General features: G+C 52.4%; 1 protein-coding gene across 1 annotated transcript in view; it reads right to left on the bottom strand.

Moving 5' to 3' along the window:
- Nucleotides 1–26,460, bottom strand: part of LOC140680987 (uncharacterized) — a 39,927-nt gene that overhangs the window by 10,196 nt on the left and 3,271 nt on the right. Inside the window, exons 2-5 of the mRNA XM_072919892.1 lie at nucleotides 25,013–25,093; nucleotides 24,058–24,598; nucleotides 3,413–4,055; nucleotides 2,698–2,767 (exon numbers count right to left, since the gene is read on the bottom strand). Coding sequence (XP_072775993.1) covers nucleotides 2,698–2,767; nucleotides 3,413–4,055; nucleotides 24,058–24,598; nucleotides 25,013–25,093 — 1,335 coding nt within the window. The remainder of the gene's footprint in view (nucleotides 1–2,697; nucleotides 2,768–3,412; nucleotides 4,056–24,057; nucleotides 24,599–25,012; nucleotides 25,094–26,460) is intronic.

Raw genomic sequence — 26,460 nt, 5'->3', positions numbered from 1 at the left:
CGGGAGCAGGGCTCTGGGCTCTGGCTGGGAACAGCCTGGTCTTGGTGCCGTGGGCGCAGGCAGGAGTTGAGGCAGGTGAAGAGGCAGTGAGCAGCTTGTGTTTGTAGAGGGCCTGGGGCTGCACGTCTGAGCCTCCACCTGGAAAGGCACTTGGGGGAATAGGAGCTGGAGCTGGAGTGCCTGTCCTGAAAGGACATGAAGTCCTTCAGCCTTGCCAGCGTTTCCTAAGGGTGTGTTGGTGTTGAGCAGAAAAGCTGCACATTTGGGGAAATGCCTTTGGAGGACAGGGGCTTGCTTCTCAAGGAAAGTGCTTCCCAGGGAGCTCCTAGTGAGGCAGGTGCAAGTGTCCCCCTTTGGCTCTCTGTGCTCCTTTCAGTCCTTGAGGCCCGCTGCACTTGGCAGAGGGGCAGGGGAAGGGAGAAGGCTGTGAAGAGCAGGTTTGGCATCCACCTGGACCTGCAGAGACCAACCCAAGCACCTGCAGCAGCGTGTGTTACCCCCCGTTTGGACAGAGGGGTGAGCAGAACCATCTCTGTCCATCTGTGAGCCCCAAAGCTCTCAGTGGGAGCTGTGAATTAAAAGGCCTTTACACACTCACTTTTCACATCTTCCCTGCCTGCTGTGTTTCAGCTCTTGGCAAGATGCATTTGCCTTTGTGATTTGTGATACCACGGATCCAAGGAGATCATTGTGACCCTGAGAAATCTCTTGGAACCAAGGGGCCATTCTGACACAGCAAGGCCTCGTGGAACCACAGGTCCATTGTGACACTGCAAGGTCACACAGAACCAAGGTGGCCATGGAACCAAGGTTCTGCTATGGAACCTCATGGAACAAAGGGACCATGGTGACACTGTGGAACCAGGGAGCCTGTTTATGGCAGTAGGAAAGCTCATGGAACCCCAAGTCCATTGTGACACAGCAAGGCCTCATGGAGCCAAGGGACCATTGTTAAACTGTGCGGCCTCATGGAACCATGAGCCATTGTGACACAGTGTGGCACCTCATGGAGCCAAGAGTCCATTGTTACACTGGGGGGCCCTGTGGCACCAAGGGGACCACAGTGACTTTGTGGGGCCTCATGGAACAATGGAGACTGTTCTGACACTTTGGGACCCACTGGAACCAAGGGGCCATTAGAGCATGGCAGGGCCTCATGGAATCAAGGGGACTACAGTGTCACTTAGACCATTTGATTTAACCTTACTTACAGGCCTGACTGGCTCAGCTACCCAAGGCACTCAGAGCCCTCCGAGAGCAGCATTTCTGCCACATTTCCCCAGCACAGGCACTCCTGTGTGCACACAGACACAGAGAGTCAGTGCAGGGCACCTGTGAGAAATTCCCCTGAGGGCAGGGAAATGCTCCCTGTGGATGCTTTGGCATCTCCCCAGCGGGGAAGGGTTGAGCCTGGAGGAGTGGGGGGATCGGCCCAGGCTCCCTCGTTGTTCAGGATCCCCCGAGTGCAGCAAACGGGAGAGTTCCCGGCGCGGAGAGGCCCCACTCAGAGGGAGTCACTGGCCCAGGAGAGCTCCAAGGGCTCCTTTTGGAGCGCTGTTTGTAGGGCCCCAAGAGAGCGGCTTCAGTCCCAGCCATGTTTCACCCTGGCCGCACTTGGCATCAGCAGCTTTCTTTGGCAGGGTGAGAACAGGGATGTTGTGCCACTGAGGGAACACAAACAGTTCCCAGAGCTGCTCCTAAAGCAGCCAGGAGCTGGTTGGGCAGCAGCAGTGCCTGGAGCAGACAGGGTTTGTGATGAGCTCCAGAGGAGCTGAGCCCAGGGGCTGCTGGCCAAGGCCAAAGCCCAGCGAGCATTTCTCAACTGGCAGGGCGGCCTGAGAAGGGGGGGAGGGGGGGAATAATTCCCCCCCTCAGTGTGCTCCCAGTCACTCCAGGATTTCCATGTCCCTGCTCCAAGTGCTGCTCCCAGCCCTTATCCGTGGGGATGGGAATGTGCCACTCCCTTGCCTGGGCAGGGTCACACCTGAGCCAGGTGTGCAGGGCAGGACCTTGCCCTGACCCCAAGCACTGTCCCAGCTCCAGGATCTGCTTCCCACCGGCCTCTTCCTCCTGCAGCCCCGAGCCCAGCTTGGTGCTGAACAAAGGGGCTGGGCCGGGGTCATGCCCCAGCAGGGGCTGCGCACCCCCTCTGCCCCCTCCTCAAATTCCCTCTGGGGGAGCAGGAGCTGGAGCAGGAGCCCTGTGGGGAGGGACAAGGGGGTGACACCAGGATGGGGGGGGGGGGGGTGTCACACACAGCCCCCGGGGACCCCTCCCTCACCTTCTCCTACAGAGCCAGGAGGATGAACCCCAACATGGAGCCACCAACCTCCAACAGCATCTTGGCGGGTGAGGTCTGGTGGCTGCTTTGGGGTTCTGGGGGATCATGACTACCCAAAAACCCCCTCCCAACCCCACAGCCACTCTCAGACTCCTCAAACCACCCCACAGCTCCCAGCCAGGACTCCCCAACTACTCCCTGCAAGATGAAAGTCCCCAAGAACCACCAAATCCCCTTTCCATCTCCTCTAAGACCTGCCCAAATTCTCTGCAAGCCACACAGCTCTGTCAGGGACCCAAACCTCCCTCACAGACCCCTCCATGCCTCTCCCAGCACCACAAATGCCCACAAGATTGACAGAAGCCCTTTCCAGTCCCTCCAGGAGCCCCTAAACTTCCACCTCCCATGGCACTGACCAGGAGAGGTTGGTGGGCAGGAACATTTACAGCCAGGATCAGCTCGGGCACTTCAGCAGTGATTTGGGCACTTTGGGAGAACATCCCAAATGGGGAGACGCAGGCCAGGGACTGGGACAGACACAATTCTTAGAAAACTGGTGAGCTCAGGTGGACACATTCTGCCAGCACACATCTGTGATTGTGGACATGTCCCCTGGCTTTGATAGCCTCGGAACACCCAAATCCTCCAAAATATTCCAATGAACCAAATCCACATTCACCCCCAAATGCTGGTAAATGGTGCAGGTTAAGATATCTTAGTTTAACTTCTTTATTTTCACTCCAGTTTTGGTTGTTTAGACTGGGTGAAGAAGGAAATTGTTTAGATGGAAACGACCTCCAAGATCATGCAGCGCTGCTTGATCTGCCACCAGAATAACTTGACACAGCAGGTGATATTTTTGGGGGTATAAAGTCAACAAACCACTTCCTCCCAATGAATTTCTGGTTTAGATCGGTGTCCTTATGGATGTTCCTGCCTCTGTGTTCATCCAGGTGCCTATGGGAAACTAGGAGAATGTGGAAACCACCTTACAGGTGTCTTCTCAGCAGGGATCACTTGGAATGTGGGTCACCAGGGCTCTGCCCAACATGGGTCCTCCTATGGGGGATGGAATTGGAGCAGCGCACGAAAGTCTTCCTGCAGTCGGGGCACTCACAGGGCTTCCCTTACCGGTGCTTCTGTTGGTGTCGGGTCAAGTGAGAGCTCTGGGTGAAGCTCTTCCCACATTGAGGACACTCGTAGGGCCTCTCCCCAGTGTGGATCCTCTGGTGGATGATCAGGTGGGACCTCTGGCTGAAGCTCTTCCCACATTCCCCACACTCATAGGGCCGTTCCCTGGTGTGGATCCTCTGGTGGCAGTTCAGGCTGAATCTTTGCCTGAAGCTCATCCCACATTCCCCACACTCGTAGGGCCTCTCCCCAGTGTGGATGCGCTGATGGTTGATGAGGCTGGAGTTGTGCTTGAAGCCCTTCCGGCAGTCAGGGCAGCGGAAGGGCCTCTCATCCGTGTGAATCCGCTGATGTACAAGGAGTTCAGAGCTGGTGTGAAACCTCTTCTGACACTTGGGACATTCATAGGGCCTCTCTCCAGTGTGGCCGCGTTGGTGGAAGACAAGTTTGGAGCTGCAGCTGAAGCCCTTCCCACACTCCCCACACTCATAGGCCCATTCCCCGGTGTGGATCATCTGATGGCAGATCAGGGTGTTGCTGTGCCTGAAGCTCTTCCCACACTCCAAGCACTTGTGGGGCTTCTCCCCATCATGATGCTCCTCAGGGACCACCAACTCTGAGCTCTGGCTGAAGCTCTGCCCACCTTCCTGGCACAGGCTGGGTCTTTCCTCCTTGGAGCACCCTGGGCTGGGTTTGCAGCCTCTTCTCCTGTACGATTGACGGGGGTTTTCCTCGTTAGATTCCTGCACTGTGGATCCGCTCAAATCGGCCTCTTCCATGAGGTTCTGCCATGGGGATTTTTCCTCCATGGTCTCCATCCTCAGCTCCTGCTCTGGGGGAGGAAGGACAAGGAGAGGATGGGATTTGCCTCCGTGCCACAAGGAAGGGTAAGGAGATCCCCCCAGTGCGTCCCCGTCAGGAGGGCACCAGCAGCGGGGCTGTCCTGCAGCCGGGGGCAGTGCTGGGCTGGGAGATGGAGCAGGAGAGAGGGGGAAGGGGCACTGACTTCCTCCTCACCTCCCTGGGAGTCCTGGGACATCTTCCTCCTCCTCGTTGCCTCCTCCTCCATCTAGCAAATGTTTGGGAATGGGAAATCCTGTTTTGGGAGGAAAACAAGGGATGAGCACAGTGAGTTTTGTACTGGTTTGAAGGCAAACCAGGGGGAGAGTCTAAGCCAGAATAACAACTGAGTAAGAAAATTAAAATCGAGGCAACGATACAGAAACACTGGCTTAATCTGACAGAGTCAGGATATAACCTGACACCCCGTTGGTCAGGGTGGTGGTAGCAGTCTGATGAAATGGTGGCTGCAGGCCGGCTGGAGTGATGAATGTGATTCTGTCAAAGCGGGGATCCTGTAGAAGGGTCTGGTCTTCCTCTGAAGGTCCAGTGGTGGTTATGGAGCTCTTGTCCTCTGGGAATGCAGTAGGCAAGGTGGTCGTGGTGTTGCAAGGGTGAGATTATATCCAGGTAGGAATGCTTGGTTCCTCCCGCTGGGTGGAGCATCCCACAATGGGATGATGTAATTTTATCAGCCCTGCAGTGACACTCAATGGCCCATTAACAGAAGATGGCCCCTGGAGGGCATTATCAAGGCTGAGCCATGGAAGAGATAAAGAACACTGCCCCACCTGTTGATAACAGTTTATGGAGATGGTGACTGAAAACACTTTTGGTTACATCTGACACTGTAACCTGAAACAGTGAGGCAATCCCTGCTCGGGGTGGGGGGTGAACACCACCCCCCTTACCCAAACTGGCTCAGGTGTAAAACCCCCACCCTGGGAAGGACACGCACACAGGGGACAATGTCACACTTGCCCGGCCCCAGGGGAGATCTCTGTCCCTCTCACTCCCTTGCTCTCCCCCCTTTTCTCTTTCTTTCCATCTCTCTCTCTACCTCACATTTACTGTTTAATAAAATCCACTTTAGATTTGGTGTCCTTTGCACCTTAATTGGGGCAGAGGTGTCTCTCTAACAATTTTATTAACCAGACTGCAATATTATCTTGCACAGTGAGTTCAGGGTACTGTTGTCGGACCCCAAGTGACTTTGACAACAGCATGGTTCCCTCCTCTGAGCAGGTTCTGCCTCCTTCTGGAGGAACTCTCGGAAACTTGGATGCAGCTTCCTCTGAGCAACTTTTGGGAGAACTTATGAGGAAAATGACTATTGTGGGTGGCCAGTGTAAAGAAAATATTTTCTTGTCCTATCTTGAAAAGTTTTTTAAATTCACTGGAGGAAAGGGAGCAAATCATACCAGCAAGACTGACAAGGCTCATTCACCCCAAGGTGAGAAAGAGAAGGCTGCTAAAAGTCCTGCAAGAAGCCCAGCTCAAGTAGCTAAATTTCCAAATAACTCCTGAATTCACAGGCTTGGGGGGAGAATAATTATTTCCTTGGTCCCTGTCACTCACCTTTGTGACAGCTAAACAGACCTTTCCCTTCCTTTTAATGATCTGTATTGGGCCAAATTTCCATGTTTCTTTTTTTAGAACCTGCCAGCATCTGAGCTGGAGCTGTGCTGGAACTGATGAAATTTGGAATTGCCACAGAACTCCTTCTTTTGTTGGTTTATTAATGTTTGGGATTTCTTTGTGTTTCCATTACAAGAGACTTGTGGGAGGAGCAAATATTCCTCAAGGCATTTTATGGAGGGTTAAGTTTGATTTCTCCTGAGTTTGTTTTGTCCAGGGCTCGGGGGGTGCTCAAGGGGTCTCTGGTTTTGGTTTGGCCCTAATTTTCTTCTGATTTGTCTTTATCATTTTAAAACACCTGAAAAATGACTAAAAAAAGTATTGACCAGAGATGTCAAAAGTCCCACCATTTAAGAGGTATTTGAGGTGGAATTTATGGTTTGGGAACATATTCTGGAGGATTTGTGGGTTCTTGGGGGATATCTGGTAGTATTCTCCATATCTTTGCACTTCAAAAGTCGAGGTGGATTTCTCTGTCACCTCAAAATAACTCAATCCCACTCGAAATGGCTGGTTCCCATCTCAGTCCCAGGCCAAAATTACTCAATTCCTTAGCCTCCAGGGTTAGATGGGGTTGGAAGGAGACTGAAAGAAGTAAGATCCAAATTTGAGGTTGTGGGATCAGGGTTGTGTGGGACTGGGTGGGTGTGATTTATTTTGATAATTAATAAAACTATCAGAATTATTCATTTCTGTCCCATTCATTTTCTGTCAGTTCTGGTTTGCTTTTCAGAGTGCCACCTTCTCAGCTGATTTTGTTTGTGACCTCCTGTCCCACACTGAAAAGCAATATGTGTTCTATTTCCCATCTGTTTGGCAGTTGTCCTGTGTTAAGTGGGCAGTTTTTCCTTATCTCTTCCACAATCAATCCTCCCTCAGGTGAGACATCTGCTGATAATGGGCTATTGAATGTCACTGCATGACTGATAAGAACTGTAACATCCCATTGTGAGCTGCTCCACCCAGAGGGTGGAGCCAAGCATTCCTACCTGCATCTAATCTTGAGATTCTGGCCCACCAACACAGCTTTTTCTGGGCTGGATTTCTCAGAGGAACAGCTGCCTCTTCCTCTTCAGAAGAAGACACCCTTTTCTACAGGATCACTTCTCCAACAGAACCACACCTGAAACTGCAGGAGGACTGCAGCCACCATTCCAATTGGACTGCGGCCAACACCCTGTCCAACAGACTGTCAGGATGTATTCTGACTCCGTCAGTGTTGTTTTCGTTTACTGCATTGTTTATTTTATCTTTTTATTTTCTTCCCTGATAAAATACTGCTATTCCTGCTCCCATATTTTTACTAGAGAGGCCCCCTTAATTTCAAATTTTTAACAATTCAGAAATAAAGAGTCTACAGTTTTCCATTTCAGGAGAGTCTCCTGCCTTCCTTAGCAGACACCTGTCATTCCAAACCAAAACATCTCCTTTCTCTCCCGCTGTCATGGTTTGACACTGGCACAATGCCAGTGCCCCCCATGAAAATGCAATTTCTCAACTGAATGCTGTGAAATGCGATCGAGAACAGAGCAAAGCAGGCCCAAGCTTAATAATAAGAAAAAAAAACTTTATTAAACTACTACCACTATGCTACTATAAAAGAGGGGGAAAAAAAAGAAGAAAGAAAACACACACAATTCAAAATGAAAACCTTCCAAAGCATTCCTCCTCCCACCACCCAACTCCAACAAACCACAGTGAGACACAATCTGGACCCCAATCAGGTTTCCACCCTCCAGATAATCAACACCCAGTCCATCTGCAGGGAGAGAGGAGTCTCTTCTGTGCCACAGACCCCCCAAGAAACACAGCTGCCACATCCTGTGCTTCCATGTCACCACATGGCACCGCCCGGAGAAAAAAAGTTTGCCAGTGGTGACCCTCTCCTTTCCATGCACGGTGCTCTCACCACCAATGCATGGATGGACAGACTGCTTTTTAGGATTTTTCCTTTCAAGGATGCCCTGCCAAGAGGGGAAAAAACAACAGTTCAGTTTTTCATTTTTGGGACCAACAGTCCCCCCCATTTTCCCCTGGGGCCGAGGATCCACAAACAGAGATCTTCTTCTCTTCTTCCTCTCTGAAGACAGGGGGCACCACCACAAACCTCCTTAATTTTTCTCTGTTCGCTCTACTTCTGTCTTTTCCCAGCTGAAGCATGGTCTCTTTGGCTCACCAGCATCCTCCTAAAATACAGTCTCTCTTTGGAGGAGAAGATCAGTTCAGTCTGTGGCTACCAAGAAAAAGTCCAGCCAAACAGCCACTCCATCATCTCCTCCCACCTAGAATTTCTCCTTCCAACATCCCGGGTCCCAGGCTGTCTCTCTTCCTCTCTTTTTTCAAACCAAGGAGGAGAAAAATTTCACAAAGCTTTCATTTCTCAGGAAGGGTTAAAAGTCCCAACTCCCAGAGATGGCTTGCTGCCCAGGCTCCAGCTCCCACAGCCCGGCTGGGCACCTTGCGGCCCCCCCGCTCTTCTCCTTCCCCGCGGTGAACTGCTGGCAAAACCACCGCTGTCTGTTTTTCTCTCTTGGGAGAGAGAGAGACTCTGGGGGGAACGGAGACATCCCAGATTTTCTCCACCCTTCCATCTGCAGGGGGCCAGCCCGGGTTCCAGCCCCTCCACCCTTGGGCCTACCTCTGAAGGCCACATGGCTTCTCCCCTCCCCCACCCAGCTCGTGGCTGGGCAGGGGAGAGTCCTGCACTGACCGCTGACCGGAACCCAAGAGAGCGAGTTCCCCTGGGAATTCTGCTTTTAACCCCTCTGTGTTCTCAGAGGCGAGTCCACCTTCAATTGGTCAATGTCCAAATTGACTTCTTCCTTCCGGAAAAATTCTTTTTCCGTGTCAAACCACGACACTCGCCTTCCTTTGCCTGCTCTGTTTCTCTCTCTGTGTCTCCCTTGACCCAGGGCAGCTCCCACCAAAGGCCCTGTCCTGATTTAATTCCCAATCCATGAGCTACGACAACCATGGGTGAAGTTATGAAGGCTGGCAGTGAAATGTCCCTGTAGGATCTTGCTCCACTTGGCTTTTGGCTCTTCCATAAGAGCTTTGCCTTCAAGGTCAGGAACATCTTTTCCTGGCTGGGAACTGGAATTCCAGCCCCTGGGAGTGTGTGTCATGGATCCCAGAGGGGCATTCCCGAGGCTCCCGGGGTGCTGCTCCTGCCGTGCCTCCCAAGGAGCTGTGCAGGGCAGGGGACAAGGTGCAGCAGCTGTGTTGGTGCTGCAGTGCCACAACAGCTCCTGGTTCCAGGAGTTTCCGCACTACCAACAGCCGTTCCTGGGTTCCATGATGCCCTGCTGTGTCCCCATGGATATTTGGTGTCATGAAGTTCTTCAGTGTCACAATGGCCACCTCGCTCCATGAGCTTCTGCAGTGTCCAAATGGCCTCCTTGGATGGGCAGTGTCACCATGGACCATAGGCTCCATGCAGCCCCGCTGGGTCACCATGGACTCCTTGGTTCCATGAGGTTCTGGGGGTGTCTCCATGGTCTCCTTGGATCCACAGTGTCACAATGGACCACTGGATCCACGTGGCCCTGCTGTGTCACCATGGCCCTTTGGTTCCATGGGACCCCAGGGTCACAATTGACTCCTTGCTTCCACGTCACCCCCTCAGTGCCAAAATGGCCCCTTTGTTCCATGGGGGGCACAAAAGATTTATGGAAACATTGAGCAAATCCTGCTTAACACACCTGGGAACACCTGTTTGCATTCCAGAGGGAGGTTAAAGGTGAGGATGGCACCAGCAGCTTCCATCTGAAACAGAGATCCAGGGAAAGGAGTGGGACAGAGAATTCAACTGGGAGACCAATTCAACCAGTAAGGGAAGCCCTGTGAGTGCCTGGAGTGAGGGAGGAGCTTGGAGTGAGAAAAGAGTGTGAGGGAAGAGCTTGGAGTGAGGGAAGAGAGTGAGGTAAGAGCTTGGAGTGAGGGAAGAGAGTGAGGGAAGAGCTTGGTGCGCTGCTCCAGCTCCATCCCCCATGGGAGGATCTGGGCTGGATGATCCCCAGTGACCCCCGTTGGGCAGAGCCCTGGTGCCCCCGTATGGAGAATAAAACAGAGAGTAAAGCAATGGAGCTGATAAAGGGGCCCGATATCTGAGGCCTGACTGAGCAGAAACTGTGGGAGACACAGACACAGTTTAAGTCTCCCTGGGCAAGAAGTGACCGAGCAACGTGGTGTGAGACTTTGTGATAAAATAATGTTACCAGGTGATGTCATGTCACGAAGAATGTGTAACCAATGGGAAATTGTTACCAAAAACAGAGCCCTATATAAGGACCCTAGAAGTAAATCCCTGTATAAAAACCTGGTACACACAATAAAATTGGCTTTGGTCTAATCTCGGATGTCCCCGTCTGTCTCTCCCTGGTGGATAACCCTGTTGTGGGTGATCCCCGTTGGGTGGGGGGAAGGTGTTGGAAGGATTTCTTTCCCTTCTCCTTGTGCTGCCGTGGTTTGGTTGGTAATAAATTCCCTCCCTGTGCCCGGGCTGGGTCTGTTGTCCCCGTGCCGCTGCTCGGGGCGGGATCTCTCCCGTTCCTTCTCTGCACTCCCGGGCCGCTCCTCAGCCAATGAGAGAATGCGGTGGACAAGAGTCAGCCAATCAGAGAGAGCGGCGCTGATGACTCACCAGTTGCCGGGCAGACCCGCAGCAGGCAGTGTTCCCCACCCGGACCCCGCCCTCCCTGCCCAGTGCCGGCCCCGCCGTGGGGTCCCCCCAAGTCCCTCCCCAGTGCCCCCATAAACTGGGCTGGGTTTAACTGGGAAGCGTTACTGGGAACACTGGGAGCAGGCGGGCAGGGGCAGAGTGACAGCAGGGCTGGGGGTACACAGGACCCCCCAAAATCAGCATGGGGATGGAGCGGGGGATCCCGGCTGGGCCCGAGGCCACAGGGAAGCTCTGCGGCCGCCGGCGGCTCAGGAGCTCTGTGGGCAGAGAAACGGGTGACACCGGGCTTGGGGCCCCAGGTGGAGCACCCACAGTCTTGGGGAGAGGGGACATGACCCCCGGGACCCCCCTTGACCCACTTGCACAGGTAGAAGCTGAGCCCCAGCACCAGGAAGACAAAGCCCAACTCATAGTCCCTGATCCCCGTCTGCATCTTGCTGCTGGTGGCGTCCCACAACATCTCTGGGAGGCCTGCAGGCATCAGGACCCCCCAGAACCTCTCACTGACACCCCAAGCCTCTCCAAGCACCCTCCTGATTGCTCCCAGTCCACCCAGGACCCCCTGAAACTTGCCCTGATCCCTTCCTCACCTCCCCAGGACCCACCAAAGCGTCTTCCATCCCTTTTAGAATCCCACAACCCCCTTCCAGTCTCCTCCCACCACCCTAGTACGCCTAAACCCTCTCCCAGTCCCTTCTCAGCCCCACCAGGACTCACCCAAACGCTTCCCAGTCTCTTTCCAGCACAATCAACCTCATCCCAATCTCTGCTTTTCCATCCCCAATCTCCATCCAGCTCCTCCAGGCTCACTCTAGTCCCTCCCAGTCACACCCAGTACCCCCAAACTCCCTTCCAGTGCCCACCAGGACCCCCAGAACCTCATCCCACCAGCTTCTTCTCTGCTGAATTCCTAGAGGAAGACCAGGCCCAGCTACTACCAGACCTTCAGAGAAAACTCCACCCTTCTAGAGATCACCACTTCAGCAGCATTTCATCTGCCACTCCAGGAGGAGCAGCCACCATTTTAACTGGACTACTACCAACACCCTGACTCCTCAGGGTGTCAGGTTTCTGCCTCCATCACTAGTTTCATTTGTACTAATTGCATTTTTTAAATTATTATTTTTATTTAGTGTTTTTCCTGGTAAAGAACTGTTATTCCCATTCCCATATCTTTGCCTGAGAGCCTTTTGTTAAATTGTGGTAATTCGGAGGGAGGGGGTTTACCTTTTCCATTTCACAGAAGGCTTTTGCCTTCCTTCACAGACTCCTGTCTTTTCAAACCTAGACATGGGCCTTGTTTTTTTTCTATCCCTTGTGTGTGTGTTGTGGGCTCGGGTCTGGCTCTAGATTTTCTTGTGGGCAGGGCTGGCCCTGTTGGCCGTGCGGAGCTCCCGTGGTTTTCTGGGCTTGTGCCAGAGCGTGTTGGGGTGTGTTGAAGGGCGCTGCTGAGGGGCTGCCAGGTGCCCATGGCACACCGCCCTGAGAGCGGCCGGTCTCGTCTGATCTTGCAATCTAAGCAGGGTCTGGCCCAGTTACTACTTGCATGGGAGACCGCCTGGCAATACTGGGTGCTGTAGGCTTCTTTTGCTGCCTGCTGGCCAGAGGGCCTCTGGTGCTTGGGTTTTCTTGGGCAGCCATGGCGAGGGGCAGGAGGGAAGGGGCACGTGGGCCTTGTGTGGTTTTTTTGTGCCTTGTGTGTGTGGTGCGGGCTGGGGTCTGTCTCTAGTTCCCCTTGTGGGCAGGGGCAGCCCTTTTGGGCTTGTCGAGCCCCTGTGGGGTTCTGGGCTTGTGCCCGGAGGGTGGTGTGGTGGGCTGAAGGGCGCTGCTGAGGGGCTGCAGGTGCCTATGGCACACCGCCCTGAGAGCGCCCGGTCTCGTCTGATCTCGGAAGCAAAGCTGGGTCGGGCCCTGCTGCTGCTGGGGGCAGCGAGGATGACGTCGAGGATGAGAACCTCTTGCTCCACCTGACCACCGGCAGGCTGAAGATGGTGGACTTTGATTCTGACATGTCCTTTAAAGCCAGGTTCCACAGGGAATTTGCAGATGAGTCCTCACGCAGGGGATGCTCCCAGGTTTGGGCATTGCACAGCCTGGCTGGGAACCAAAGGTTCCCCCTTTGCTGGGGCAGATGCAGCTGATCCTTCAGTCGGCTGCCAGGCTGCTTTTGGCAGGGCTGGGGGCGTGGGCTGGGGTGGGTACGAAATGGGAGTGGGCTCCTGGCCCTGCCAACAGCCCCCAGCACCCACCGTGCCCCGGGCTGGGGCTGGGCTGGGGCAGCCAGCCCGACACAAACAAACCCCATGGTGGGAGCAGAGGTGGGACTGCAGAGCCTGTGCAGGGGCTGCTTTGCTCTGCAGGCAAGGAAGGGCTTGGGCTGCTCCACTGCCCTTGTTTGCTTTGGGATCACCATGGGGGCAGTGCAGGGGGAGGGAGAAAGCCTGGGCTTCCCTCACCCATGGTGGGTTTTTCCCTGGCATGCAGGGGTTGGGCCTTCCCCAAGCCTCTGACAGAGATAAGATTTTTGACCTTTTTTCTTCTTCCCCTTTGTGTCTGTAATCTATTTTCAATAATTTGTTGTTTGTTTTTCTAGAGGAAGCGTTCCAGATGGGGTCCAGTCTGGATCAGGAAGTGCTTGGGAGCAGCTGCGGCGTGGATGGGCCGTGCCCTTGGAGAAGGCTGAGGGCATCGTTTGGGACCAGCTTTTCTTCCAGCGGTGGATGGTGTGAGGTGGGTCCTGTCTGCTGGGGATGGTGGGGTCAGAGCTTTGGGGCGATGGCAGCGAGCACAGGAGCGTCCTGCTCTGGGCAGCTGCTGAGGGCTGGATGTGCTGTGGCTGGCTGCAGGCTGGGCACATGTCCTGCCCTCCTGCTCTGCTCCCAAAGGCAGCAGTGATGGGCAGCTCTGGGCACAGCTCTGGGCACGGCCAGCATGGCCTGGGCACCGCGGGCGGCTGGGACAAGGGGACAGGAGCCTTCAGCTGACGGGGCTTTCTGGTTTCTCTCCTTGCAGCCGGGCTCTGCGGGTGCTGAGGCTGCTCTGGGCTCTGCCAGGGCTCTGCTGGCCTCTGCCCTGGGCACAGCTGGGCTGGCTCTGCCCTCACATTGCTCTGACAGCTTTGCATCAGACGAGCCCGTTGGAGCACAGTGCCTGAGCTTTCTGCTTTGGCAGGTGAGTGAGACTCGCCTGCAGGCCAGGAGATTGCAGCTGGGAACACACATCCAATTGGCAAGGACCAAAACTCTCCACAGCCCCAGCTGAAAGCCTGGATCTCCCCAAGATGTTTTGTCTTTTCCACTCTTCATTCCTTTTTGGCTGGAATTGTGCAGTTGCACTTTCTTCCTTCCCTAGAAGTGCCACAAATAGACTGAACCTGCCAAGTGGGCCGTGTTCCCGAGGCAGCGCAGTCTGGAACTGATGGATGGAGAAGTGCCCTTCTGCACTTCCAAACCAGGCCAAAAAGCTGTAAGAGGGATTTTCTGTCTTTAAGAAACCCTTGACAGTTTCAATGGGAATGTGCAGCTCATTCACAGGGTGAGAAGGAAGGGTATCTTCTGAAGAATTTGGGATTTAGCACAGTTTAGATTCCCAGTCCTGCTTGGAGCTGGAAGGGCACAAAGCAATTTCCTCCTGCTTCAACCACAATTTAAAACAACAATGTTGGAAACAAACCAAAAAATTGATTTTAAAAGGCTGCTGAGGTCAGCAAGATGGATCCATGCCATTAGCACATTCACAAGTAAATAACTGAGTTCTCTTTTTCAAAAGACCAGTTACCTCTAAATCCAAAGCTAGGGAAGTTTTTCACTACACACTTGGGTTTTGTTTTTATCTCTCACATTTTATATAGTTTTTTATTACTTTTTCCTTTTTCCTTTAAATAGAAACATGCTCTATAAAAGGAGTGTCCTTTGCTCCTGGTTCCCGTGGGGAGCAGCTCCCTTCCCACTGGCTGAGCTGCTCAGGCAGAGCCCGGCAGCTCCTGGCCCTGCAGGGCTGAGGCTTTTCCCCGTTGCTGGGCACAGACTGATGGAGCAGCACGGCTGAACACGGGGCACACGGAGGGACCAGCAGCAGCTGCCTTTGGCCACCTGAGGCTCCAAGGCCCAAACTCTGAGCAGGCAGGGCTGGAAGAGACTCGCAGGCTCCCTGCTGGCTCTGCTGCCCCACTTGTGCCCACCTGGGAGCCCCCAGTGCCAGCAGGGACTTGAGATGGCAGCCCTGGGCTCCTGGAGGTTGTGCAAGGAACGGAGCTGGGGACTCCCTGTCCATGGAGAGCTTCCAGATGGAAACGGCTGCTGTGCCCAGGCAGATCCAAGGGCAGAGAAAGGAGGGTCTGGACCACGGGATGTGTGCCAGTCCCACAGTCCTGGGCAGCAGCCACCGAGCCCTGGGGAAGCAGAGGGCACAGCAAGAGGGACAAAACCAGGCAAGGTCAGAGACTGGAGAGAGCCAGACCCGGGAGCAGGAGCAGCTGCTCCATTGCACCCTTGGAGAAAGCTCTTGGCTGGTTCAAAGGGCTGAAAGGCATCAAGGGCAGAGAGGAGGCCACACCAAGCAATGCTCCTGTTTTCACGGCCTCCCCTCTCCGTGTTCCAGAAGGAATTGAATGAATTGTGTTCTTCCCTCTGAGTCCTCTCGTTCAGCACGAGCAGCTGAGCACCAGGAGCTGAAGGAGCTGAAGCCTCAGGCCTCAAGAGCTGAGCAAGAGGAGACTTTCTGAGCAAATGAATGCTGCTAACATGGACCTGGCTGAATGCAGCAGATGGAATCATGGAATCACAGAATTCTTTCTGTGGGGAAAGACCTCTGAGCTCATCCAGTCCAGCCGTTCAGTGTCGAGCCCAGCACTAAGCCACGTCCCTGAAGTGCCAAGGCCTGGACAACAGCCCTGAGTGAGGCCTGAAGAGCAGGCCCTGAGCCAAAGGTGGCCTCGGGATGAACCTTCCAACCAAAGGTTATCTTTGTATCTGCTCATTAATGAAATATGCATGGTCATTAGCACTGTGGTAGATGTATCCACTCATTAGTGAAACATGTTGTCCCAGATTGAAAGGCAAGATGTATTCCATTTGCCATCTCTATGGCAGTTGTGCAGAGGGCAGATTTCCTTTTCTCTTTCACAACCAATTCTCCTTCTGGGGAGACATCTGCTAATAATGAGCTATTGAATGTCACTGCACGACTAATAAGAACTATAACATCCCACTGGGAGATGCTCCGCCCAGAGGGAGGAGCCAAGCATTTCTACCTGGATATAATCTTGAGTTTCTGGAACACCAGCATGGCTTTTTCTGCACTGGATTTCCCAGAGGAACAGCTGCCTCTTCCACTGCCTCTTCAGAGGAAGACTACACCATTTTCTACATGATCACTGCTCCAACAGAACCACACCTGCCACTCCAGGGGGACTGCAACCACCATTCCAATTAGACTGCTACCAACACCCTGACCAAAAGGGTGTCAGGTTGTATTCTGACTCTGTCAGTGTTGTTTTGCATTACTGCATTGTTTATTATATCTTTTTCTTTTCTTCCTGTCCTAGGGTGACTGTTATGGTGTTTGTATCTCCAATCGTGTGTTCTGTTTATGTTTGATATTATGTTCTGTGCTTTCAGAACTGACTCTGAAAGTGAAGGTTTGTTTTGCTGTGTTATCATCTGGTTCACCTCCCCCCATGTCTGCTGGAAAGCTAGAAAAGGCTAGGGCTGGCTGGCTGGCTTTGCTTTTGCTTGCTTGCTTGGCTTGCTTGCTTTGCTTGCTTGCTTGCTTGGCTTGCTTGCTTTGCCTGCTTTCTTGCTTTCTTGCTTTGCTTCCTAGTTAGGTTAAGCAGTCCAATTCTTTCCCTGGACTGTTGTTTTTTTTCCCTTTCCTCTTTCTGAACATCATTCAACCTGCTCTGGACTGGGATCTGGGAAACACCAAGGAACACCAGGAGCCTGCATTTGGTGATCTGCAGCAGCCATCCCCAGCGTCCAGACCCGGGCGACCACTCCCAGGAAAGACCTTCTGGATTTGTTCAGCTCTTCAGAGGGGTGAAAGAGTCTTGTTGTCATCTTGTGTTAATTGTTTTGGTGTTGGGGAGTGCTTTGTTGTTGAATAAACAGGTTCTTTTCCATTTCTCTCTCAGAGGGATTTTTTCCCTGAACCAGGTGGGTGGAGAGGGTTTTCCCCAAATTTGCCCTAAACTAGGACAAATATTTTGGCGCCCAACTCGGGGCTCGAGAGAGTGGAAAAAACCCTGTTGTAATCATATTTTTGTTCCAATTATTTTGTGTGGGTATGGAGCAGTTACTGGTTATGTTGTTTGAATTAATATTGTCTCTTGGGGTGAAGGCCTGCATGTGTCTCTGGTCCTTAGGGGTTTTTCAGATCTTAATCCCCCTGTGGTCCCTAGGTTTATTTTTTTATCCAGGAATAGCTCCGGTATTGTCCCTAATACGTAGGTTTTGCAGTAGAAGGGCACTGACCAGAATATCCATTGTGCTGTGCTTGGGTGTAATAGCTTCCAGAGGGTTTATAAAGGTGCTGAGGTCTGTTCCTGGAATGTATGGTTCATGGTTATGGTTGTACAGCCAGTTTGTTAGAGGGGAAGTAGGGGATGAGGCTTTTCAGCCTTTGCTTTCCTTCTTCTCCTCTGAATTTGTTACCTCCCTATTAGAGAATGTTCAGTTTCCCCTGACTGTTAAGGAGACCATCTTCCTGGTGTTTAATCTAGTAAGCTTTCTCTATACAGTCTGCAGTCTCTCTAGAATGAGGGCTGAGATTTCTAGAGGGGCTGATGAGACCTCTGACCCAGGAGTAGACCCAGGTGTGAGAAATCCTGAGTGGTGTGGGAAATGGGAGGAAATGGGCCAAATTTTAAAGGAATTTTCTGACCCTATAGCCTGGGACTTTCCTAGTGAACAAATTCAGAATCCGGCTGAGGTGGCGAAGTACTTGAAAGAGAAGTGCTATGATAACTCTAAGGAGAAAAAGATCCTTGCAGTGAGCTGGGCCCTGGCATATGCTTATCGCACCCTGCTAGATACTGTAGGGCAGCAGACAGAGGAAGGGGGGCAGGGAGATAAATCAGCAGCTATCCCAGTCACTCAGGCTGCAGCAAACACCCCCGGCTCAAAGCCAGCAGCTAAACCAGACTCAGCAGCCAAGCCTCAACCTATGGCTGTTGCTACTAGCACAAGAAGTGGGAAGCGCACAGAAAAGACCAATCGACCAGTGGATGATGACGATGATGATGATAATGCAGGAGAGGGACCCTCAATGCCTGCTGACATAAAATCAGAAGTCAAAGCAACTGGTACAAGATCAGAGGCCAATACTGAGTCCTTTTCCCTAAAGGACCTTCGTGGCCTGAGGAAGGATTATACCCGACGACCTGATGAGTCTGTAATTAGTTGGTTGGTCCGTCTTTGGGATGCTGCAGGCGAGGCTACAATTCTGGATGGTACTGAGGCAAGACATTTGGGATCCCTGTCACATGATCCTGTTATTGATCAAGGAATGATGAGGGGGGCTAACCCTCACAGCCTCTGGGCACGAGTTCTGGAAAGTGTAGCACAAAGATACCTGTGTGCAGATGATCTTTATATGCAGCAAACCCAGTGGAAGACTATAGAACAAGGGATCCAACGTCTGAGAGAAATGGCAGTGGCAGAGATTATCTTCTCAGATGAAATAACAACTAGGAATCCAGACTTGGTACCATGTACATCTGTGATGTGGCGAAAACTTGTACGGCTTGGGCCACATGACTACGCTTCTGCCTTAGCAATAATGAAGCAAGATGAGAGGGATGAGACCGTGCTCGAAATGGCAAGGAAACTCCGAGCATATGCAGATGCTGTACATGGCCCAACCCATGCCAGAATTGCAGCAGTGGAAACACGTCTGCAGAAATTAGAAGATAAGATAGAGGAGAATCATAAGAGACTCAGGGAGGAGATAAAGGAGGACCTTCTCCAAATCTCAGCAGTACAGATCAGAGGTTCTGGTATCCAACGTAGACGTTCCTCAGATGGTGAGAGAAGGTACACACCACGAACTGAGCTGTGGTTCTTCCTGCGCGATTGCGGAGAAAACATGAGGAAATGGGACGGAAAACCTACTGGTGCTCTGGCACAACGGGTGCGTGAATTGAAGGAAGGTAAGATTCAGAGAGGAAGTGCCACCAAAAGGAGAGCAGCTCCAGTTGCCCGTAGCCAAACTGCCAGGCATGATGATGATGATGACATGTCTGATCCCCTTGAAGGAACCTCTAAGACATACGCCCAAGGCAAGAAGGATAACCAGGCTTAGAGGGGCCCTGCCTCTAGCCAGGTAGAGGCGAGGGAAAACCGTGTTTTCTGGACTGTGTGGATTCGCTGGCCTGGCACATCGGACCCACAAAGATATAAGGCTTTGGTTGATACTGGTGCACAATGCACGTTAATTCCATCGAGACACGTAGGGGCAGAATCTGTCTCTATTGCCGGTGTGACAGGTGGATCTCAGGACTTTACTGTGGTGGAAGCTGATGTAAGTCTGACAGGAAATGAGTGGAAGAAACACCCTATTGTGACTGGCCCAGAGGCCCCATGTATTTTGGGCATAGATTACCTTCGAAGGGGATATTTTAAAGACCCAAAGGGACTCAGGTGGGCATTTGGGATAGCAGCTGTAGCGACAGAGGGCATCCAGCAACTGAACACCTTGCCTGGACTGTCTGAGAATCCAACTACAGTAGGACTGTTGAAGGGAGAAGAACAAAAGGTACCAGTTGCCACTTCAACAGTGCATCGTCGACAGTACAGAACAACTCGAGATGCTGTGGTTCCCATCCATAAGATGATCCGAGAGCTGGAGAGCCAAGGGGTGGTCAGCAAAACCCACTCACCCTTCAACAGCCCCATTTGGCCTGTGCGTAAATCTGAAGGAGAATGGAGATTGACTGTGGACTACCGTGCATTGAATGAAGTGACTCCACCACTGAGCGCTGCTGTGCCAGATATGCTGGAACTCCAGTACGAGCTGGAGTCCAAGGCAGCGAAGTGGTACGCCACTATTGATATTGCCAATGCATTTTTCTCCATTCCTCTGGCAGCAGAATGCAGGCCTCAGTTTGCCTTTACCTGGAGGGGAGTGCAGTATACCTGGAACCGACTGCCCCAGGGGTGGAAGCACAGTCCTACCATCTGCCATGGGCTGATCCAGACTGCACTAGAAAAGGGTGAGGCTCCAGAACATCTACAATATATTGATGATATCATTGTGTGGGGGAACACAGCAGCAGAAGTGTTTGAGAAAGGAGAGAAAATCATCCGAATCCTCCTGGAAGCTGGTTTCGCCATCAAGAAGAGTAAAGTGAAGGGACCTGCTCGAGAGATCCAGTTCTTGGGAGTGAAGTGGCAAGATGGACGGCGTCAGATTCCTACAGATGTCATCAACAAGATCACAGCCATGTCTCCACCAACCAACAAGAAAGAGACACAAGCTTTCTTAGGCGCCATTGGTTTTTGGAGAATGCACATTCCTGAGTACAGTCAGATCGTGAGTCCCCTCTACCTGGTCACCCGCAAGAAGAATGATTTCTATTGGGGCCCTGAGCAGCAGCAAGCTTTCACCCAGATAAAGCAGGAAATTGCTCATGCAGTAGCTCTTGGCCCAGTCAGGACAGGACCAGATGTGAAGAACGTGCTCTACTCTGCAGCCGGGAACCATGGTCTGTCCTGGAGCCTTTGGCAGAAGGTGCCTGATGAGACTCGGGGCCGACCACTGGGATTTTGGAGTCGGAGCTACAGAGGGTCTGAAGCCAACTACACCCCAACAGAGAAGGAAATCTTGGCCGCCTACGAGGGAGTCCAGGCCGCCTCAGAGGTGATTGGCACAGAAGCACAACTCCTCCTGGCACCCCGACTACCGGTGCTGGGGTGGATGTTCAGAGGAAAGGTTCCCTCCACCCACCATGCCACCAGTGCTACATGGAGCAAGTGGATTGCTCTCATCACGCAGCGTGCCCATATTGGTAAGCTGAATCGCCCTGGGATTTTGGAAGTAATTACAAATTGGCCCGAAGGTGAAAGTTTTGGTGTCGCAGATGAAGAAGAAGAACCAGTGACACGGGCTGAAGAAGCTCCACCATATAACCAACTGCCAGCAGAGGAAACACGCTATGCTCTCTTCACTGACGGTTCCTGCCGCATCGTAGGGATGAATCGGAAGTGGAAAGCAGCTGTATGGAGTCCCACACGACGGGTTGCAGAGGCCACTGAAGGAGAAGGTGGATCAAGCCAGTTTGCTGAACTCAAAGCCGTTCAACTGGCCCTAGACATTGCAGAAAGGGAGAAGTGGCCAAAGCTCTACCTCTACACTGATTCATGGATGGTAGCCAATGCTCTGTGGGGGTGGCTAGAGAGGTGGAAAGAAGCTAACTGGCAGCGTAGAGGAAAACCAATTTGGGCTGCTGAAGAGTGGAAAGATATCGCTACCCGGGTAGAGAAGCTACCTGTGAAGGTTCGCCATGTAGATGCCCATGTCCCCAGAAGTAGAGCTAATGAAGAGCAGCAAAACAATCAGCAGGTAGATCAGGCTGCAAAGATAGGGGTGTCAAAGATAGACCTCGATTGGGAACACAAGGGAGAGTTGTTCCTAGCACGATGGGCCCATGATGCCTCAGGCCATCAGGGTAGAGATGCCACTTATAAGTGGGCACGAGACCGAGGGGTGGATTTAACCATGGACAGTATTTCTCAGGTGATCCATGACTGTGAGACATGCGCTACCATCAAACAGGCCAAGCGGGTGAAGCCCCTGTGGTATGGTGGGCGGTGGTCCAAGTACAAGTATGGGGAGGCCTGGCAGATTGACTACATCACACTGCCCCAGACACGCCAAGGCAAGCGCTACGTGCTCACAATGGTAGAAGCCACCACTGGATGGTTGGAAACCTACCCTGTGTCTCATGCTACAGCCCGTAACACCATCCTGGGCCTTGAAAAGCAGGTCCTTTGGAGGCATGGTACCCCTGAGAGGATTGAGTCAGACAATGGGACTCATTTCAAGAACAGCCTTATCAACACCTGGGCTAGGGAACATGGCATTGAGTGGGTGTACCACATCCCCTACCATGCACCAGCTGCAGGCAAAGTGGAGAGGTACAATGGACTGTTAAAAACCACCTTAAAAGCATTGGGTGGGGGATCTTTCAAAAATTGGGAGCAACATTTAGCAAAGGCCACCTGGTTAGTTAACAGCCGAGGTTCCACCAATCGAGCAGGTCCTGCCCAGTCTGAGCCCCTGAATATAGTAGACGGAGATAAAGTCCCAGTGGCACATGTCAGAGGTTTGTTAGGGAAATCAGTGTGGATCAATCCTGCCTCGAGTACAGACAAACCCATTCGTGGGATTGTCTTTGCTCAGGGACCAGGTTGTACATGGTGGATAATGCAGAGAGATGGAACAACACGATGTGTACCTCAGGGAGATCTGATTGTGGGGTGAGACTCATGTGCAAATATCACTGTTTGCTGGATGTTACTGTCAATGTCTGTGCATGAAAACACACAGACATGAGAAAGAAGGTATGAGTAAGTGAAAGATACAAGTTTTAACTTGATGGAGTTTTTACATGATGTTGAAGATATGGAGATAAGGGGTGGAATGTCCTAGGGTGACTGTTATGGTGTTTGTATCTCCAATCGTGTGTTCTGTTTATGTTTGATATTATGTTCTGTGCTTTCAGAACTGACTCTGAAAGTGAAGGTTTGTTTTGCTGTGTTATCATCTGGTTCACCTCCCCCCATGTCTGCTGGAAAGCTAGAAAAGGCTAGGGCTGGCTGGCTGGCTTTGCTTTTGCTTGCTTGCTTGGCTTGCTTGCTTTGCTTGCTTGCTTGCTTGGCTTGCTTGCTTTGCCTGCTTTCTTGCTTTCTTGCTTTGCTTCCTAGTTAGGTTAAGCAGTCCAATTCTTTCCCTGGACTGTTGTTTTTTTTCCCTTTCCTCTTTCTGAACATCATTCAACCTGCTCTGGACTGGGATCTGGGAAACACCAAGGAACACCAGGAGCCTGCATTTGGTGATCTGCAGCAGCCATCCCCAGCGTCCAGACCCGGGCGACCACTCCCAGGAAAGACCTTCTGGATTTGTTCAGCTCTTCAGAGGGGTGAAAGAGTCTTGTTGTCATCTTGTGTTAATTGTTTTGGTGTTGGGGAGTGCTTTGTTGTTGAATAAACAGGTTCTTTTCCATTTCTCTCTCAGAGGGATTTTTTCCCTGAACCAGGTGGGTGGAGAGGGTTTTCCCCAAATTTGCCCTAAACTAGGACACTTCCCTAATAAAGAGCTGTAATTCCTGCTCCCGTATCTTTGCCGAAAAAGCCCCCATAATTTCAAATTTATAACAATTTGGAGGGAGGAGGTTACAGTTTCCATTTCAGGGGAGGCTCCTGCCTTCCTTAGCAGACCCCTGTCTTTCCAAACCAAGACAATTGCCATGGCAACCTCTGGCATCCCATTCCCAGGGTCATGGGATCCCAGAAGCACAGAAGTGGCTGAGCTGGGAGGGACCCATTAGGATCCTCGAGTCCAACTGCTGGCCCTGCACAGGACACCCCAATACTGCCAGCCTGGGCCTGGCAGTGCTGTCCAAACGCTGCAGGAGCTCCGAGAGCCCTGGAGCTGTGACCCTTCCCTGGGGAGCCTGGGCAGTGCCCCAGCAGCCTCTGGGCAAAAACCTTTCCCTGAGATCCAACCTCAGCCTGCCCCGACTCAGCTGCAGCCGCTCCCTGCACTCCTGTCCCTGGGCACCAGAGTGAAGAGGTTCCCTCAGCCCCAGCCAGGGACCCGCTCCCAAGGCTGCTGCCATGGCCACCAGGGCTGGCACCAGCTGGGATGTTCAGTTTCCACAGGCCGGGATTCAGGAATGGGATTTCCCAATTTCCTACTCTCGCTAAAACCCCGCTGGTGCTCGTTGCCCTCCCACCTTCCACTGAAGGAAAAAAATGGAAAGATCCCAGGCTGGGATAAGAACAATTTACTGGGAACAGCAATGAGATAAGGAACAAACAGGAATAGAAAAACTATTGACAACAGAAGGGATAAGAAAAACTATTTACAGGGGAAATTACATCACCATCAATTGTACCTTCCTGGCCATGTGTCTCCTCCTGCCTGGAAAGGACACCCTTCTCAGAGACAGAGAGAGTCCCTTTCCTGCCCCTGGCAATGATCTGAGGTGGGAGTGAATGTAGTGACAGGGCCATAGCCAGACCCTCATGTTCTTCAATCCCACATCAGGTCATTGGCAGGGGCAGGAGAAGGTACAGGTGTCTTCCCAGCATGGGTCACAGGTAACAGGGATCACCAGGGCTCTTCCCAATGTGGGTTGTTCCATGGGGGATGAAGCTGGAGCGGTGCACGAAGCTCCTCCTGCAGTTGGGGCACTCACAGGGCTTCCGTCACCGGTGGCTCCGTTGGTGTCGGGTCAAGTGAGAGCTCTGGGTGAAGCTCTTCCCACACTGGGAACACTCATAGGGCCTCTCCCCAGTGTGGATGCGCCGGTGCCTTACAAGGGTGGAGTTTTGCTTGAACCCCTTCCCACAGTCAGAGCAGAGGAAGGGCCTCTCCTCAGTGTGGACCTGCTCATGCAGGAGGAGATTTGAGCTGCTCTGAAACCTCTTCCCACATGTGGGGCACATGTAGGGCCTCTCCTCAGTGTGGATGCGCCGGTGCCTGACAAGGTGGGAGTTTAGCTTGAAGCCCTTCCCGCATTCAGGGCAGTGGAAGGGCCTCTCATCCGTGTGAATCCGCTGATGTTCAAGGAGATGGGAGCCGGTGTGAAACCTCTTCTGACACTCAGGACACTCGTAGGGCCTCTCTCCTGTGTGGATGCGTTGGTGGATGATGAGGTGGGAGCTCCATCTGAAGCCCTTCCCACACTCCCCACACTCGTAGGGCCATTCCCCGGTGTGGATCATCTGATGTCGTTTCAGATTGTTGCTCTGCCTGAAGCTCTTCCCACACTCCAAGCACTTGTAGGGCTTCTCCCCATCATGATGCTGCTCAGGGACCACCACCTCCAAGCTCTGGCTGAAGCTCTGCCCACCTTCCTGACCCAGAGTGGGCCTTTCCTCCTCAGAGCACCCTGGGCTGGGTTTCCAGCCCCTCCTTGTGTGGGATCTCCAGGGCTTTTCCTCCCTGTTGTATTCATGCGCTGTGGAGTTGCTAAAAACGGCCTCTTCCATGAGGTTCTGCTGTGGGGATTTGTCCTCCCTGGTCTCCATCCTCAGCTCCTGCTCTGGGGTAGGAAAGACTAGGAGGGGATGGGATTTGCCTCCGTGCCACAGGGAAGGGCAAGGAGATCCTCCCAGTGCATCCCCGTCAGCAGAGCGTCGGCAGTGGGGCTGTCCTGCAGCCAGGGGCCGTGCTGGGCTGGGAGATGGAGCAGGAGAGAGGGGGAAAGGGGCACTGACTTCCTCCTCACCTGCCTTGGTGTCCCAGTGCATCTTCCTCGCAGCCTCCTCCTCCATCTGGTAAATCTGGTATGGGAAATCCTGTTTTGGAAGGAAAACAAGGGATGAGCACAGTGAGTTTTGTACTGGTTTGAAGGCAAACCAGGGAGAAAGTCTAAGCCAGAATGACAATTGAGTAAGAAAATTAGAATCAAGGCAATGATACAGAAACACTGGCTTAACCTGTGAGAGTCAGGATATAACCTGACACCCCGATGGTCAGGGTGGTGGTAGCAGTCTGATGAAATGGTGGCTGCAGTCCGGCTGGAGTGATGAACGTGATTCTGTCAAAGCGGTGATCCTGTAGAAGGGTCTGGTCTTCCTCTGAAGGTCCAGTGGTGCTTATGGAGCTCTTGTCCTCTGGGAATCCAGTAGGCAAGGTGGTCGTGGTGTTGCAAGGGTGAGATTATATCCAGGCAGGAATGCTTGGTTCCTCCCCCTGGGCGGAGCATCCCACAATGGGATGATGTAATTTTATCAGTCCTGCAGTGACACTCAATGGCCCATTAACAGAAGATGGCCCCTGGAGGGCGTTATCAGGGCTGAGCCATGGAAGAGATAAAGAACACTGCCCCACCTGTTGATAACAGTTTATGGAGATGGTGACTGAAAACACTTTTGGTTACATCTGACATTGTAACCTGAAACAGTGAGGCAATCCCTGCTCGGGGTGGGGGGTGAACACCACCCCCCTTACCCAAACTGGCTCAGGTGTAAAACCCCCACCCTGGGAAGGCCACGCACACAGGGGACAATGTCACACTTGCCCCACCCCGAGGGAGATCTCTGTCCCTGTCACTCCCTTACTTTCTCTCATGTTTATCTTTCTTTCCATGTCTCTCTCTACCTCATATTTACTGTTCAATAAAATCCACCTTGGATTTGGTCTCGTTAGCACCTTAAATGGGGCAGAGGCATCTCTCTAACAATTTTATTAACCAGATTGTGACATTATTTTGGCACAGTGAGTTCAGGGCACTGCTGTCTGACCCCAAGTGCCTTTGACAACAGCATGGGTCCCTCCTCTGAGGAGGTTCTGCCTCTTCCTGGAAGAACTCTTGGAAACTTGGATGCAGCTTCCTCTGAGTGACTTTTGGAACAATTTATCAGGAAAATGGCTGTTGTGGGTAGCCAGTGTAAAGAAAATATTTTGTTTTCCTTCCCTGAAAAGTTTGTTAAAAATCACTGGAGGAAAGGAAGCAAATGATACCAGCGAGACTGACAAGGTTCATTCACCCCAAGGTGAGGATCACAAGGCTTCTAAAAGTCCTACAAGAAGCCAAGCTCAAGAAGCTAAATTGCTGAATACCTCCAGAATTCACATCTTTTGAGGGCCTTGCCAAATGTGAGAATAATTTTATCTTGCTACCTGTTACCTTTGTGACAGCTCCACAGAGCTTTCCCTTCCT

Source organism: Taeniopygia guttata, chromosome 30, assembly GCF_048771995.1.
Source record: "Taeniopygia guttata chromosome 30, bTaeGut7.mat, whole genome shotgun sequence".
Taxonomy (NCBI): domain Eukaryota; kingdom Metazoa; phylum Chordata; class Aves; order Passeriformes; family Estrildidae; genus Taeniopygia; species Taeniopygia guttata.
Note: the sequence above shows the minus strand (reverse complement) of the source record. Positions and strands in the feature narration are given on the sequence as shown.